Source organism: Culex quinquefasciatus, chromosome 3, assembly GCF_015732765.1.
Source record: "Culex quinquefasciatus strain JHB chromosome 3, VPISU_Cqui_1.0_pri_paternal, whole genome shotgun sequence".
Taxonomy (NCBI): Eukaryota; Metazoa; Arthropoda; class Insecta; order Diptera; family Culicidae; genus Culex; species Culex quinquefasciatus.
In genome coordinates, this window is record NC_051863.1 from 80257277 (window position 1) to 80274685 (window position 17409).

Sequence of the window (17409 nt, forward strand, 5' to 3'; positions counted from 1 at the left end):
TCGATAAAAAAAATATCAATTATTCAAAAATATAAATTGATAAACAAACCGTCACCTCCAATTTTGCCAAAGACACCAAATCAATCACAAAATATGTAGAGTCAATGAACAAAAATTGTTCAATATGACTCCTTAGATGGATGGAATTTAAAGAAAAGTCTAATACTGGGTTTAGACATCAACTTTGTTTACTTTGCTATTAATTGTCACTTCAGAAAAAAAACTAAATCGAGATTGAAACTCAAAAAAGCACAGTCACAGTTTAATTACCTCCGACGGCTTTCACTTTTCATGAAAAACTATAATTATCACCGCATTGCGCAGTAATAAACACAACTATTTGCAGCTTCCAACTTTGCACTAAACCGTTGAAATCTCGGTGGGAATTTAAAATTCAAAGCCGCACTGGATCGTCCAGTTTTCAACAGTCACCACAATCTACTACTGCTGCTGCTGCTTAATATGCAGATTGTTAAATCCTTTAGCGCGCGCTCCCAGCTCTCCCTCGTGGAGCAAACCATCACCCAACCGCCACACTTTGAGTTGCTGGCTCAATGTTGAACTGCTTGCTTGTCTGCTGCTCGGTTTTTTACTGCCGCTATTTTTTATTGGAAAATAGCTCCCGGCATAAAAATGAATTTCAAATCACAATTCTTTTTTATTTCTTGTGTAATCGATATTTATAGCTTCAATGGTAAAATCACTAGTTTATTTGCAATATTGTGTGTACGAAACCCCGCAGCACCTTCGGTGAGGGGGCGACCAAGAAAAAGGATCAACAAAGTTATGAACACATATCGAACCGAAACTCCAAGGCATGTATGCAAAACTAGAGCCATAAATTACACCGACAAAAGGAACAATAACGCGAACAAAAAAGTGAAAAATCGTCCTTCAATCGAACTTACAAGAAAAACTTCACAACGGACAGAAAACACACCTAACTATTCATTCCGACACTGACTGGAAAACGCGCGTTGGAAACGAATTTTCTCGGGCAGTAGCAGCAGCCAGCCAGCCTTCCACGCCACGAGTTCGCCACGAGGCTACCACAGCGGACGCGACTTTTTTGTAGACTAACCGATTTTTCCGAAAGGAAAGCGCCAACAACCCACAACCGCCACCACCACCAACGACGACGACGACGGCCAGGACAAGGACTAGGGGGGGAGGAGAAAAAAAAGAGAAAAAAAAGTATACAAATTCTTTTCTCCCTCTGTGTGTGGTACCCACACGAACGCGCACACAAACACACAAACATACAGGCGAGCGCGCGCGCAGCACACATACAAGCGTTTTTATTTTTATCCGTTTTATAATATTTTTTTCCTCCCCCGTTCAACCACCAACCACCCACCCACCCTATCGGTCAACTCGTCGTCGTCGTCGGTTTTTCGTCCTTACTTTTGCTCGAATTTTCACATGAACATGTGTGCCACGCTCGAAGCCAGAGGCCAAATCGTCCCGTCCTGGCACAAAGCCTACAGGAACCTGCTGCCCTCCCCAGGACATGTGTACGGGCGCTGGGTGGTACGGCGGCGGAGAAGAGCTTCATGTGTGGAAGTTTGCTCACTCAGTACGCGCAGTGGCTGCCGGCGGAGGCCTTAAAACCACCTCGAATCGCACACAATGGGAAAATGTGGTTCGAAGTTTTCAACGTCGATGTATTATTTTTTAAATAATTCATAATATTCTTAAGATTAGGTTGTAATTTTTTCAGAAAAAGTTTGGTTGATCTTATTTGAAAATATTTTTTTAAGTTTTGATTAATTATGAAGATCCTCAAAAAGTTGGCTATCGAGTGTTTCAGCCTCAGACAAAAGTTCCTAGATTAAGATGTTGGGTGGTGCACTAGGGTGTAATATGGTTGTGTGGAAAAAAATAAGTTGTAGAAATTTAGTGACAGCTAAGCAATTTTTGTAATTCTTTTGAGATCCTAAGCAACTCCCCTAAATTTGGGAACGATTTGTAAGTTCCTACCTGTCTCAGAACAAATACGGGATTGTAGTATATATTATCAGGACCGGTACTGTAATTGTAAGCGTGGTTGCCTCTCACCCTAGTTGGACTGGGTTCGATTGCAGACGGTCCCGGTGACATTTTTCGAAACGAGATTTGACTGATCACGCCTTCCGTCGGACGGAGAAGTAAATATTGCCCCGGTATAACCTACAGGTTAGGTAGATAGCTCAGTCCAGGTCGTCTTCCTGGATCCTGTCTCGGTGGAGTCGCTGGTAGGTAGTTGGACTCACAATCCAAAGGTCGTTAGTTTGAATTCCGGGGTGGATGGAAGCTTAGGCGTAAAAAGAGATTTGCAAATGCCTCAACAATCAAACCTTCGGACACCTAGTTTCGAGTTGGAACCTCGTAATCAAGAACGCAAAGGCAATGCTGTTTAACAAACAATTTTATTTGATTTTTTAGAGGATATGTTGTTGTTGTCCCAGCTTTGTCATTGTTGAGTTATTCGGGCAATTTTCTTACCAAAGTTTTGAGAAAACTTTATTCAGTCCTTAGTTAGAATAAAAAAGCTAAAAAAAATAAATTACAGGAAACAGTTTCAACAATTGAATGACAAAAGTTTTTCAAAATGCATTATACACCTGTCCAGTTGTTTTGCAATCATAAGTTTACAACATTTCAAAGTATTGACGAAAATTTTATTTTTCTGAGAAAAAAGTTTTTGCGGTAATGCATTGTAATTTCAAAAAAGTTCAACATATTTTCAAACAAGCCCAAACAAGCTAAATATTATTATCAATGCAGAAAGGGCGTTTTAGATTGTTTTGAGTTGATTAGACTTCTATTTCAATTGAAATTTACCAGTTTTATGAAAAAAAAATATGTTTGCCCCCTGGTTTATTGAACCAATTTTAAAAAGGGGGGCGACGAACTCACGCACACTATTAAAACAAACGTTTGGTAGTGTGTGTGAACTCCGTGTAAAAGGGGTGTCAAACTAAAAAGTGACCCCGTTCGTTTGACAACACTTGGTGTCAAACCATCGAAGTTTGAGTGTAATCCAAAGGTTTGTATGGGACTTCAGATAATCGAATCATGGTTAAACAAATTTTTCGTTTTATTTTATTTTTTATTTCAAATTTGAGTTCTGCTTTACTGTGAATACAAAGTGAATAATTGGGTCCTAGAATGAAGCTTGTGATATTATTGTTCACAACGATAACACTACTCGACAAAACAAAACTTGTGTCAAGGGATTGACGATATCTCATCGGTTCCTCAGAGAAAAGGCATCCCCGAATCCGATGCAATCGACAGAATTTGATTTTATGTCCACGCGGACTGACGAGAAGCTGGTAAATTTTTTAACATAAAAATCGAACAATTTAAAAAAACTTGCGTCTCCTCCCAACTATATGAGCCATCTACAAAAATATGGAGGCGCCTGGTGCATAGCCATTTCCTTTAAACGGAAACAACCAATACAAATGTATAAAAAAGTTGTCAAGTTCGGGGGGTCCACAGCTAGCATTTTTTGTACGATTATAAAAATAAATATTAAAAGTTTAAAATTAAAATATTTGAAAAACATTTTTTTTAAATATATTTGTTTACTAAAATTTTATGTTTCTCAAAGGTCTATGGGTACTTCGGGATGTCCATGGTAATCCAAGGACTCCCTAGAGTTAAGATCTATGAGTCTACCGCCGTAACAAGCAAGAGGTCGTCGGATTTTGACCCCGGATTATGTGCGTATAGCATCAGTGGATATGGTAGACTACTATATGAATGTAATGGGATGTACATGGTCATCCAAGGACTCCCTGGAGTTAAGATCTACGAGTCTACCGCCGTAACAAGCAAGAGGTCGTCGGATTTTGACCCCGGATCATGTGAGTATAGCATCAGTGGATATGGTAGACTACTATATGAATGTAATGGGATGTACATGGTCATCCAAGGACTCCCTGGAGTTAAGATCTACGAGTCTACCGCCGTAACAAGCAAGAGGTCGTCGGATTTTGACCCCGGATCATGTGCGTATAGCACCAGTGGATATGGTAGACTACTATATGAATGTAATGGGATGTCCATGGTCATCCAAGGACTCCCTGGAGTTAAGATCTACGAGTCTACCGCCGTAACAAGCAAGAGGTCGTCGGATTTTGACCCCGGATCATGTGCGTATAGCACCAGTGGATATGGTAGACTACTATATGAATGTAATGGGATGTCCATGGTCATCCAAGGACTCCCTGGAGTTAAGATCTACGAGTCTACCGCCGTAACAAGCAAGAGGTCGTCGGATTTTGACCCCGGATCATGTGAGTATAGCATCAGTGGATATGGTAGACTACTATATGAATGTAATGGGATGTATATGGTCATCCAAGGACTCCCTGGAGTTAAGATCTACGAGTCTACCGCCGTAACAAGCAAGAGGTCGTCGGATTTTGACCCCGGATTATGTGCGTATAGCATCAGTGGATATGGTAGACTACTATATGAATGTAATGGGATGTACATGGTCATCCAAGGACTCCCTGGAGTTAAGATCTACGAGTCTACCGCCGTAACAAGCAAGAGGTCGTCGGATTTTGACCCCGGATCATGTGCGTATAGCACCAGTGGATATGGTAGACTACTATATGAATGTAATGGGATGTCCATGGTCATCCAAGGACTCCCTGGAGTTAAGATCTACGAGTCTACCGCCGTAACAAGCAAGAGGTCGTCGGATTTTGACCCCGGATCATGTGAGTATAGCATCAGTGGATATGGTAGACTACTATATGAATGTAATGGGATGTATATGGTCATCCAAGGACTCCCTGGAGTTAAGATCTACGAGTCTACCGCCGTAACAAGCAAGAGGTCGTCGGATTTTGACCCCGGATCATGTGCGTATAGCACCAGTGGATATGGTAGACTACTATATGAATGTAATGGGATGTCCATGGTCATCCAAGGACTCCCTGGAGTTAAGATCTACGAGTCTACCGCCGTAACAAACAAGAGGTCATCGGCTTTTGACCCCGGATCATGTGCGTATAGCATCAGTGGATATGGTAGACTACTATATAAATGTGTTGGGCTCCCTGGAGATAAGATCTACGAGTCTACCGCCGTAACAAAAAAGAGGTCGCCGTTTGGCTAAAGTGGTAAGGAAGGACTTTTGTTCATCGTTCAAACTTAAATATTTCGATAACTTTACATCGATTGTAGATCTTAACTCCAGAGAGTCCTTGGATGACCTTGTACATCCCATTACATTCATATAGTAGTCTACCATATCCACTGATGCTATACTCACATGATCCGGGGTCAAAATCCGACGACCTCTTGCTTGTTACGGCAGTAGACTCGTAGATCTTAACTCCAGGGAGTCCTTGGATGACCATGTACATCCCATTACATTCATATAGTAGTCTACCATATCCACTGATGCTATACTCACATGATCCGGGGTCAAAATCCGACGACCTCTTGCTTGTTACGGCGGTAGACTCGTAGATCTTAACTCCAGGGAGTCCTTGGATGACCATGGACATCCCATTACATTCATATAGTAGTCCACCATATCCACTGATGCTATACGCACATAATCCGGGGTCAAAATCCGACGACCTCTTGCTTGTTACGGCGGTAGACTCGTAGATCTTAACTCCAGGGAGTCCTTGGATGACCATGGACATCCCATTACATTCATATAGTAGTCTACCATATCCACTGATGCTATACGCACATAATCCGGGGTCAAAATCCGACGACCTCTTGCTTTTTACGGCGGTAGACTCGTAGATCTTAACTCCAGGGAGTCCTTGGATGACCATGGACATCCCATTACATTCATATAGTAGTCTACCATATCCACTGGTGCTATACGCACATGATCCGGGGTCAAAATCCGACGACCTCTTGCTTGTTACGGCGGTAGACTCGTAGATCTTAACTCCAGGGAGTCCTTGGATGACCATGGACATCCCATTACATTCATATAGTAGTCTACCATATCCACTGGTGCTATACGCACATGATCCGGGGTCAAAATCCGACGACCTCTTGCTTGTTACGGCGGTAGACTCGTAGATCTTAACTCCAGGGAGTCCTTGGATGACCATGGACATCCCATTACATTCATATAGTAGTCTACCATATCCACTGATGCTATACGCACATAATCCGGGGTCAAAATCCGACGACCTCTTGCTTTTACGGCGGTAGACTCGTAGATCTTAACTCCAGGGAGTCCTTGGATGACCATGGACATCCCATTACATTCATATAGTAGTCTACCATATCCACTGGTGCTATACGCACATGATCCGGGGTCAAAATCCGACGACCTCTTGCTTGTTACGGCGGTAGACTCGTAGATCTTAACTCCAGGGAGTCCTTGGATTTCCATGGACATCCCGAAGTACCCATAGACCTTTGAGAAACATAAAATTTTAGTAAACAAATATATTTAAAAAAAATGTTTTTCAAATATTTTAATTTTAAACTTTTAATATTTATTTTTATAATCGTACAAAAAATGCTAGCTGTGGACCCCCCCGAACTTGACAACTTTTTTATACATTTGTATTGGTTGTTTCCGTTGTGCTTAAAGGAAATGGCTATGCACCAGGCGCCTCCATATTTTTGTAGATGGCTCATATAGTTGGGAGGAGACGCAAGTTTTTTTTAAATTGTTCGATTTTTTTATGTTAAAAAATTTACCAGCTTCTCGTCAGTCCGCGTGGACATAAAATCAAATTCTGTCGATTGCATCGGATTCGGGGATGCCTTTTCTCTGAGGAACCGATGAGATATCGTCAATCCCTTGACACAAGTTTTGTTTTGTCGAGTAGTGTAATGCTTATTTTTCTGAGTACACACTCAGTTTTTTATGCCGAACTTCGGCAGAATTCTGCCGAAAACAGAACAACTGAGCGCTCGACAGAGAGTTCGGCAGAAAATTCATCTGCCGAAGTCTCGGCAAAAATAATTTTGACAGCCAGCTTTTTTGTGCCGAAAATCTCGGCATCCCTGAAACGAATTCAACCGAAAATCTCGGCATTTATCATAATAAAACCAAATCGAGATTCTCGCAATTAATTTAAAGCTTTAAAACAATATGCATGCATGCTTTTTTATATTTATTGCTCTTTTTATGTATAATCTAATACAATCTGAACCAGAATGAATCCTATACTTCTACCAAGCACCATCGTCATGCATTTCCTTGGCAAAAGCTGCAAATGAAAGACCCTTTAGATATTATTTTTCCTAACAGATGTTATTAAAAATGTTTACCTTTCAAGTAGAAATCCAAGCAGAAATCCTGTAGAAATTCAAGTATAAATCCCGATTTATCCAAAGTTCCGGAACTTAGTTCAGTGAGCACTACTCATATCGAAAACAAATATGGCTACCTCAACATCTAACCGAACAGCTCGGCACTTTCTAGCAAATTTGACAGTTGAATTGCCGAACTCGGTAGATTTTGGACATGCCGAGATTTTCGTTAAATTTAACTGACGAACTTCGGCATTTTGCTTAGATCTGCCGAACTATCGGTTAAATTTAACCGAGAATATTGGAACAATGAATTTTCTGCCGAGATTTCGGCAGAATATCACTTTGCCGAGCACGTTCGGCAGATATTTCTGCCGAAGTCGAATCTTCATTCTGAGTGTGTACAATGAGCCTTTATACGACCGCAAAAAAATTAAAATGGATTTTTAAATCAATTTTTAAAAAATACTTCGAGGCCCTTCTCGACAGAAAAAGTCCTTTTTGACAGCTCTTTCCAAGGTGACCATAGTTGATCCATCGAAAAGATGTTGTCTTGTCATTTTTTTTTTGCGTGAAAATGAAAGAAGTTATCACAAATGGTTTTTAATCGTGTTTTGAACGTTGTACATAAAAAATTACATAGGGCTTTAGGACCCTACTCCGCTTTATATTTTAATATTTCTAAATTAAATTACGTATTTTGAAAAATAAAAAAAAAGTTCTCTTATTTTTGATTGTTGAGCCCTAAACTGCCCATGTTCGCATAAATGTCCCATATGCAAAATCAGCAAGCTGAGATAAACGCATTTGAAGTTTGTCCCACACATAAGGCTACGTGTTAAGTTTTCGCGAAAAAACTGGATTTTCTTCAGATTTCTAGAACAAAGTAGTGGATTTTGAACCAAACTGCATAAATAACTTAAGAGCGAGTTTTTCACCGATGTGAAACAGGTCGTATCGAGGTGCTCCGATTTGGATGAAACTTTCAGGGTTTGTTTGTCTATACATGAGATGAACTCATGTCAAATATGAGCCCTCTACGACAAAGGGAAGTGGGTTAAAACGGGCATTGAAGTTTGAGGTCCAAAACACATGAAAAATCTTAAAATTGCTCGCATTTCCGTAAAACTTCATCAATTCCAACTCTCTTATATGCATTCGAATGGTCTTTTGAAACCCTTCAAAATGTGCTATAGACATCCAGGATTGGTTTGACTTTTTCTCATAGCTTTTGCAAATTACTGTTAAAAATGGATTTTTTTAAAACCTTAATAACTTTTGGCAACAGCCTCCAACACCCATACTCCCATAGGTCAAAAGATAGGTAATTTTATGGACTATAAGCCAACGGTGTTAACTTTTTGGCCAATCGCAGTTTTTCTCATAGTTTTTTGATTTCTCTATAACAAACATTTTACTACGTTAGTTTTTGCCCTGCAGGCCGCCATAGCGGCACTTTTTGGTCTTAATTTTGTCATATTCGGAATTCTCGGACAATTTCACGTAAGTTAGAAGTATTGGAGTTGTAAATTTGATTAGAAAAATTGCCATTTAGAATTGCCATTTAGAATGAATTTAAATATTTTTTAACAATTTGTTGGATTAGGGGTAAAACAGGTTTTCGCCTACTTGATACAGCATTTGACGTATTGATCACAAGGTAAATAAGATCTATTTCTTTTTTTCAAAAATGTTTTATTTAATTATTTTTTAAATCAAAATTACAACTCCAATACTTCTAACTTACGTGAAATTGTCCGAGGATTCCGAATATGACAAAATTGAGACAAAAAAGTGCCGTCTTCCTGGCCTACAGGGCAAAAACTAACGTTGTAAAATGTTTGTTATAGAGAAATCAAAAAACTATGAGAAAAACTGCGATTGGCCAAAAAGTTAACACCGTTGGCTTATTGTCGATGAAATTCCCTAACTTTTGACCTATGGGAGTATGGGTGTTGGAGGCTGTTGCCAAAAGTTATTAAGGTTTTAAAAAAATCCATTTTTAACAGTAATTTGCAAAAGCTATGAGAAAAAGTCAAACCAATCCTGGATGTCTATAGCATATTTTGAAGGGTTTCAAAAAACCATTCGAATGCATATAAGAGAGTTGGAATTGATGAAGTTTTACGGAAATGCGAGCAATTTTAAGATTTTTCATGTGTTTTGGACCTCAAACTTCAATGCCCGTTTTAACCCACTTCCCTTTGTCGTAGAGGGCTCATATTTGGCATGAGTTCATCTCATGTATAGACAAACAAACCCTGAAAGTTTCATTCAAATCGGAGCACCTCGATACGACCTCTAGAACAAACCGAGCAGAATCTACAAATACTGCCTCTTAAAAACTACTACTTTAAAATGATTTAAAATGATTTGAAATTTTTAAATCCAATATGGCGGTCAAAACGGCGGTGATCAAATTATTCAATTTATTAATCAAATTATTCGTATAATTAATTATTAATCACATTATTAATCAAATCATTGCCTTGGCGTTCTCGATTGCGAGATTCCTACTCGAAACTAGGCTGCTGCCAATCAGCGGGTAATAAAAAAAAACATTGACGACAAAATTTATGTCGCGAAATTGTTCATTATCGTCCCACTATGCAACGCTGTCCTACCACACCGTTCGTCCTCGTCATCGCCGATCGCAAGTGCGCCGGTTGTGGGTGGGAAGGATAATATGGTGACTGATGCATATAAGCTCGGCCATCCCTAAGCAATGCATACATGTACATGTGCGAACTCCTGACATACTAGGTTTGTTTAAAATAACTTTTTTTTCTGAAATGCTTACAAAGATTGTTTAAGAGCGAGTTTTTCACCAAAGTGAAACAGGTCGTATTGAGGTGTTCCGATTTAAATGAAACATTCAGCGTTTGTTTGTCTATAGGGGGAAAGTACTGCAAGGCAACCATAAGGGGTAAGAAGAACAATCGCTCGTACGATCGTTATTCTTACAATTTCCAATATTTCCAATATGAGGAATTGTTACTAGCAATACAATTAGTTAATGCTACTACCACATAATCGCAAAACGACGTAAATGACATGGGACACAAAATTGAATAGTGTTTTTTTTTTCAAATCCTTTGTATTCTTATGACATTTGGAAAGCCCAAATTAAGACTTAGGGTTCGTTTTAAAGTTTATTTCATCAAAATGCCATTTTTCCTAGATCAGTAGTGGGACACCAATGATTTTCACCTAATAAAAAATATGATTTAGAGGTGGGCAAAACCGCTCGTTTTTTGGAGCCGCTCATTTTCGTTCACTCATCAAAAAGAGCCGCTCTTTAGAACGGCTCTTTCGCTCTTTTTCAAAATATAGATGAAAAGGTTATTTTTAAGAATACTGTGATTTTTAAGGTTATTCTACATTGGAATTATATAAATTATTTGAAAAAAATAAACTAAAAATGAGAAGATGCCCTTGAGACTCATAGGTCTTGGCGATCTTCATGTCAACATTTCTACTCGAACCTAAACGTTTGAATAATTGAATGGCATCCAAATTAAAATCTGGTGACTCATCACACATAACCTTCGGTCGCCTAGAAATGAGCAGAAACTTTGCAACAGAGCCCACAAAAGACCCGGGGGTCGTTAAAGTGGATTGCTTTTTTTGCCAAATTAAAATCTAGGATTTTGAAGAAGTTGCTATTAATTTTTAAATTGCGTTTATTTTTGCCAAAATTTAACTAATGCTGATATTTCATTTAGAGATAAAAAAATATGGTAATTCTTTTTCACATTCTGATTTGATCGATAAAGTCTTTAAACGCTTAAGTTCAATCGGGGAAGAGTATTTATTTTTTCCGAAAACTCTCAGCTATTTAGTAGATTTTTGGTAATATTTTACAAGTTAAGTAATTTGAAATGATTAATTTCGTATGAGACTTCAAATAATTGAATCAAGGGCGAAAAAAATCGTATTTTTAATATTTTCTTACTTTTAAAAACAAATTGCGACCCAATCTAAGTCAAATTTAAATGGTTTATGACTTATTAAATCTCAAAAATCATTTTTCCAATATTTCATCCCCACAATTTCAGTGATGTGCCTCCTTCTTGGATTTGAACGTTCTAAATCACTTTATACTAAAATGTCAGGAAATCGCCCCTCTTTAACCTGCCTTTTTATCCTAAAGTACTTGAAAAAGTGCATCAAGGGACAATGCTGAGATTCTTTTGCCTTCCTCACTGAGGTAAGGCTATAATCCTGCTCAAAAAATGAACTTTTGAAAAACAGCTCGTAGACCTATATTCATGTATACCTATCGACTCAGAATCGAAAACTGAACAAATGTCTGTGTGTGTGTGTGTATGTGTGTGCGTATTCCCCTTGGTGCTCAAAATTCTTGGCAAGTTTTCTCGGCACTGGCTGATCCGATTTGAGCCAATCTAGTTGCATTCGATCCGGTTTGGTGCCCCATACTGCACTATTGAATTGTTTGAAGATCCGATAAGTAGTTCAAAAGTTACGTATAAAAAAGTGCCAGAGTTGCGAATCGGATCTCACATAAATGTATGTAAACTATGTCCAGACCCATCACCCGACCCATCGTTGTTTAGATTATCAAAAAACCTATCCAACGAGTCCAAAACATTGAAGTTCTGGCAACCCTGTCTCAAGTTATGACCACTTAAGTGATATTTATGTACTTTTTTGATGCCGGATCTCACTTAAATGTATGTAAACTATGTCCGGATCCATCATCCAACCCATCGTTGGATAGATCATCAAAATACCTTTCCAATGAGTCCAAAACATTGAAGATCTGACAACGCTCAGTCTTAAGTTATGACCGCTTAAGTGACATTTGTGTATTTCTTTATTGAGAAACAAGTCTTACCCGACAAACTTCGTTCTGCCTTTTTTCGTTTGTTGACGTTTTTAACGTTTTTGCTTCTTCAGCCTCCTGTGATCTAAATTTAATTTTAGGTAACTTTCTCCATATAATCTGCAGATTTTCCGGAATCGGTTCCAGAGTGGCAAAAGTTATAACTTTTTGGCGTAAGAACCTTCCTTGGACTTATACGAACCCAACGCAACAAATATCACCTCGATTCGACGTTCCGTGTTGAATTGATTCGCGTTCGAACAAAACCGTCGAAATTTTATATATAGATAGATAGAAGATAGATAGAAATTGTGTCCAAACCCATCATATCACCAAATGTTGGTGAAAAGTGAGGAAGGCAACAACCACATAGGTGGATTAAGTTAGTTTTTTTATTAGCATTTAAATATTTGCACACATTACAATGGGAGAATAAATACATAAACGTACTTAAAAACTGATAAACAATTCTGGAGTTTTTTTTTAAAAGTCCAAAAAATAAAATTTTCAGTTTTTGCTTTTTGGGTGTTTTTTAGTACCCCTGACTCAAAGCGGTTTCAAAACACCCAAAAAGCAAAAAGTGGAAATTTGGTTTAATGGACCTTTTAAAAAACTCCAGAATTGTTAAAATAAATTGTCCGTACAAAATATAGTGATATTTTGAAAATTTATTATTTATCATCTAAGTAATTAATTTTTTTCGTAAAAGCGATTATTAGTAAAACATTATTATTTTCTCTAAAAATTGACGTAACGTTTCAATTCAAATATACCTTTTTTTAAAACGACTGCCTCCACGGAATTTTTGGCGATTTTTTTTTACACGCAAAAAAAAAGTTGGAACGATGTTTTTGATCGCAAAATTACAGATTTGATCAAATTAAGTTCTGCAAAGTTTTAGGATCATCTAGACATGCTAAAAAATCACTGGAAAGAAGAATCATCTTGATTGGTTGAGTTATACCCGAGAACCATTGAGTTGAAGTTACCGTTCCAACTTTTTTGGAGCCTTGGGCGTTGGAATGATATTTTGATTTTTCTGGTTGGTTTCGGTTAGAACTCAGGCCAACAAAAAGTGTGCATCCATTTCCAAATTTAAAAGCTTTAAGTGCTCTAAAAACTGATGTCCCTATTCAAACTGTTGACCCGATTCACCCCAGATTACGGTACTTATGATTTATTCATTTCAATGAAGAGAAATGCTTTGATTCTTAGTCCAAGTCAACATATTTATTTATTAGTTTGAATCTGAAACTTACAAGGTAAAAAACAATGCAACGAATTAGTTAACATCCTGACGAAACGAAACAGTTTTTAAAGTCAAATGTGAGATAAAAAATACCAAGCCGACATGCACGGCCTATTTGCGCTTAGCGACTCTCTTGGCCGCGGAACGCACCGGTGGCTTATCGTCCTGGGCCATTTCGTACGAGTCGTATCGCGCCGGCAACTTCCGTTGGCGAAAAGATCGCCGGATAACCTTCCGTGCAGGTTTCTTCTCTTTTGGTGATTCCTTCTCGACTGGTGCTTCCTGTGTATCGTACTTGAAAATCTTCAAATCTTGATCATTGTTGGGTTTCTTTCTGAACAGAAAGTCATCCGGTTCCATGTCCTCATCCGAACTTGGTCCAAACAGGTACTTCGGATAGACTTTGACCGGTTTTTCAGATTCCCTTTTGAAAAAAAAGAGAGAATTAGAAAAATTCCTAGAATAAATTTGAAGTTTTTACTCTGGCACGTAATCCTCGATCGGAACGAGGAAGCTGTACACCGAAATATACTCCTCGGATTCTCCGACCATCTCGTCATCAGTGTCCACTTTAGGCACAGCTACTGACTGTTTCTCATCGCATTTCTTGTTTTCCTCCATTCCTGATGTCGGATTTTCTCGCTATTACTCGGGTTTCAATGAATTTTTAAGATAAATCTTGAGAAAAAAGCACATGCACAACTTTAACTTCAGTAAACAACACAACTCTGCAAAAATGGCAGGGACGTCAGCCAAGTAGATTTCCAAGTCTGCGCAAATTTGAGTACAAAATCTGTAATTTGATTCCTCTGTGCTCTCTCTTACAGATTGTCAAGGGAAACAGATTGGTCGATGCAAAGTGAATCAGCACTGGCAACACAAGGCTGTAACAATAGAGTTATCTACGTGCGCATGTATTGCGTGTACGTACACGAAAAAGATTGAGGTTAAATTTTGTCCGGCCAGCTCTATAGAGCTTTATGACGTTTCGCGTACACACACTAGCGCACCATTTGATTTTGCTGGCCGGACAAAATTTAACCTCACTTTTTTTCGTGTACGTACACGCAATACATACGCACGTAGATTACTCTATACATTGTAGAAAAAAGAAAAAAAATGCTCGAATGGAAATGCTCCATTAGGTTTTACAGCGTGACGTCACGAGCGCACACGCCCACACATTTTTACTGAGACACACGTGCAAAAAATGTAAACAAAAAGCCGATTAAAAATAAAGCCGTCATAAAATAACGCTCCCCTGCTTCCTTATCCTGCCGTTCTTGAATGACGAAACAGCCTACTTTTCTGTATCAAAAATCACATAATCGAATAGACGTATCCAGTTTGAAATGGCCGCTAGGTGGCCAATGGTGTTAGAAATGACAGCTTCCATGTATTTAAATATGGGAGCTCAGGAAAACTTAACTTTTAAGCAATAAAATGATTATTTATGATAAAAGTATTGATTGATTAGGTGCACAAAATGTGTTTTGAATATTATTAAAATAAAAACTGTTCGAAAAATTTGCAATTGAGATAAGTACACCATTCGATTTAGCAGGAATTTTGAGCACCAAAAATATATAGTTTTCATATGTTAAGTGTTTTATTTTAGAAGAAAATTAACAAAAAGTATGAAAATCGAGACATTTAGTATGGGAGCTGTCAAATCTCTCACCATCAAAAAGCAGCGTGGAGCTTTCGCTGGATTTGTCTATAGTAACCCTTTTCAAAAAAAATGCTAAAAAGTTCTGCTTCCTGATGAAAATCACCATCATTTTTATCTGTGTAAAGCGGTATACGCACTTCGGAAAGAACCGGTCAAGAAAAAAATCAAATGGCGGCAGTGCAAGCAAGTCAGAGAGGGTGAAGAAAAGTCCCAAGAAATCGCTCCCTCTCCTTTGTTCTGCTGTTCGTAAAGCGTTTTCTTGACCCCTTTCCTTCCGATCTGCATACTAGCTTTAAGCAAAAAATTGAAAAAGTTACTGTAAAAAAATTAAAAAATTTGAACGGCAAAATTGAGAAAAATGTAATGATAGGAGGTAGTAAAATTGGCCAAACTCTAACAAAAATAAGCATAAACTAAACAATACTAAAAATAATACGAGAAACTAAACAATCTGGGCAGTTAATTTGAGGGTTTATGGGAAGAAAGCATGCAAGTTTCTATCAAAACTTTCGCAAAATGATTTGTTTAAATGGTGAGAATTTGCAAATTGGATGGAGTTGGAATTACCAGAGAGAATTAATACTCTTTGAAATTACTTTTCAACTTTATGTTTTATTCCATCATGCCGTTTTCCATTTGCCAGCCTGGTATAAAATTGCCATATTTGATTTCATCTCAACGCATAGAGATTATGACAATAGCATAACACCATTGTTTCATTTCGTGCTGCATTTGGAGAATATTTTATAAGTTTCTTTACAATATCATATTAACCTATATTAACTTGTGATTAAGATGGCTCACAAGCATGGTAATTACAAAATCAATATTAAACATAAAGCAGATCAATTAAATGTTTACTCTGAATCCCACAGTCGCCACCCCGATTGCGCTTAAGCCATCGGTGCAGATCTTCAGATTCTCCCCAGAATCAATGGCCGCCGGGGACGTTTCCTTTGAGGCGTACAAGCAAGCTAAAACATCTTCCAGAAAACGCAGCTTTTCGCCTTTGCTTCCCGCCGGACGGTCTCCGGACCTGTCGCCAATCCAGCTCAACCGAACGTTCCGCGTTTCGCCCCGAATGAACACTCCGCGACTTAACGACCACTCCAAGTCGGCCGAACGTCTTGGGAAAATGTAACCTTTTACTCCTGCTATAAATTGTAGCGTTTTAATAATCACTAATCCTCACTTGCAGACCCTCGGTCATGTCGGCCAAGGAGCGACGCCGGACCATGTTTGTCATACGGACACCACTGGCCAAGCGCCAACTGGAGCATCGAATAACGGTGAACAACATCCTCAGCGATCTGGACCTCGGCCAGTACATCGGCACGTTCGTGGAGGAGGAAATCGACTACGAGGTGTTTTTGACGCTTACGGAGCAGGATCTGCGCAGCATCGGGATCGAGTGCGACGAAGATATTGAGAAGATTCTCGCAAAAATTGCCGAGCATAAAAGTTAGTGATAGCGTTTCAATGCTGTGATTTTATTGTGTATTTTTGACTGTTTGATGTTTTGTGTGTTTTAAAAAGGGAAGATTGTAGATCAATTATACTTATAATAAATGTTGACAACAGGAAAGCATTTTTTTCTCCTTTTCAGGAGGACATTTTGAGCTTCTGTTTTCTTAGCCTGTTCCAACATGCAATGCGTTATGTAGGGGAAATCTACCCTTTCCAATCAAAAACCTATCTTCGTCATATGGAGAGTTTGATGCTCGATTAAAGCTCCAAAAATACTATTTGGGCTATAAACTTACCAGCAACAGCACCGCCTCGAGTAAGCACGCAAATGTATGCCACTTACTGGCCAAAAAGATCACATTTAATGCACTTTTGATCATAATTTGTATTTTGCGAGACCACTTCTCATCATTTTGTTGGCACACACAGTGACACACACGAGAATCCCTCAAACGCTTAATGAATATCGCCAAAATTAACTTTTCACTTTCGCTTACTTTTTCACGGCGCTTAAGATATGAAATTGCTTCCAACTACCGGCAACATGTTCTTTTGATCATTATTAAGGCACTCAATTGAAGAATAATCCCGAAAAATGTAATAAATTAGCAAGCGCCATCAAAAAAACAAACGCGCCAAGTCGTTTGACGTTTCAATTTTCACTTTGCATTCCACTCGAAGGCTGAAGAAAACCGAGCGAGAGACAAAGGCAAAAAAGAACAAAGGCTGGCCGTCCACACCACCAGCAGCACAGCCAGCGATGCCAGGAAACTTTCCCTATAAATGCCACTTTTCGTGAGTGTTCGTTTGAACTGTCAGCGCAAATGGCAACACTCGACAGAGTGTTGGAAGAAAAAAGAACTAAGCCGATATTAAAAAAATGGGCGTGGCCCAATGCATTCGCCTCGATTAGAATACCCTTGGGAATTTTTT

General features: G+C 38.7%; 3 protein-coding genes across 3 annotated transcripts in view; 1 reads left to right on the forward strand and 2 right to left on the reverse strand.

Annotated features, from left to right (window-relative positions):
- LOC6035800 overlaps nt 1-1031 on the reverse strand; it is a 42661-nt gene extending 41630 nt beyond the window's left edge. The window contains exon 1 of the mRNA XM_038262349.1: nt 941-1031. The gene's annotated coding sequence lies outside the window, so the exon portion shown is untranslated. The remainder of the gene's footprint in view (nt 1-940) is intronic.
- A 12274-nt stretch (nt 1032-13305) lies between these two features.
- Nucleotides 13306-14069, reverse strand: LOC6035798. Its single transcript, XM_001845870.2, has 2 exons — nt 13819-14069; nt 13306-13761 (listed from the first exon to the last, which is right to left on the reverse strand). The coding sequence occupies exons 1-2, from the start codon at nt 13956-13958 to the stop codon at nt 13449-13451; spliced, it is 453 nt and encodes a 150-aa protein (XP_001845922.2). The 5' UTR covers nt 13959-14069; the 3' UTR covers nt 13306-13448.
- Nucleotides 14070-15763: 1694 nt separating this feature from the next.
- On the forward strand, nt 15764-16546 carry LOC6035797 (ankyrin repeat and SAM domain-containing protein 6). The gene is made up of 3 exons (XM_038263612.1): nt 15764-15820; nt 15885-16146; nt 16208-16546. The coding sequence occupies exons 1-3, from the start codon at nt 15805-15807 to the stop codon at nt 16473-16475; spliced, it is 546 nt and encodes a 181-aa protein (XP_038119540.1). The 5' UTR covers nt 15764-15804; the 3' UTR covers nt 16476-16546.
- The last annotated feature ends 863 nt before the right edge of the window (nt 16547-17409 follow it).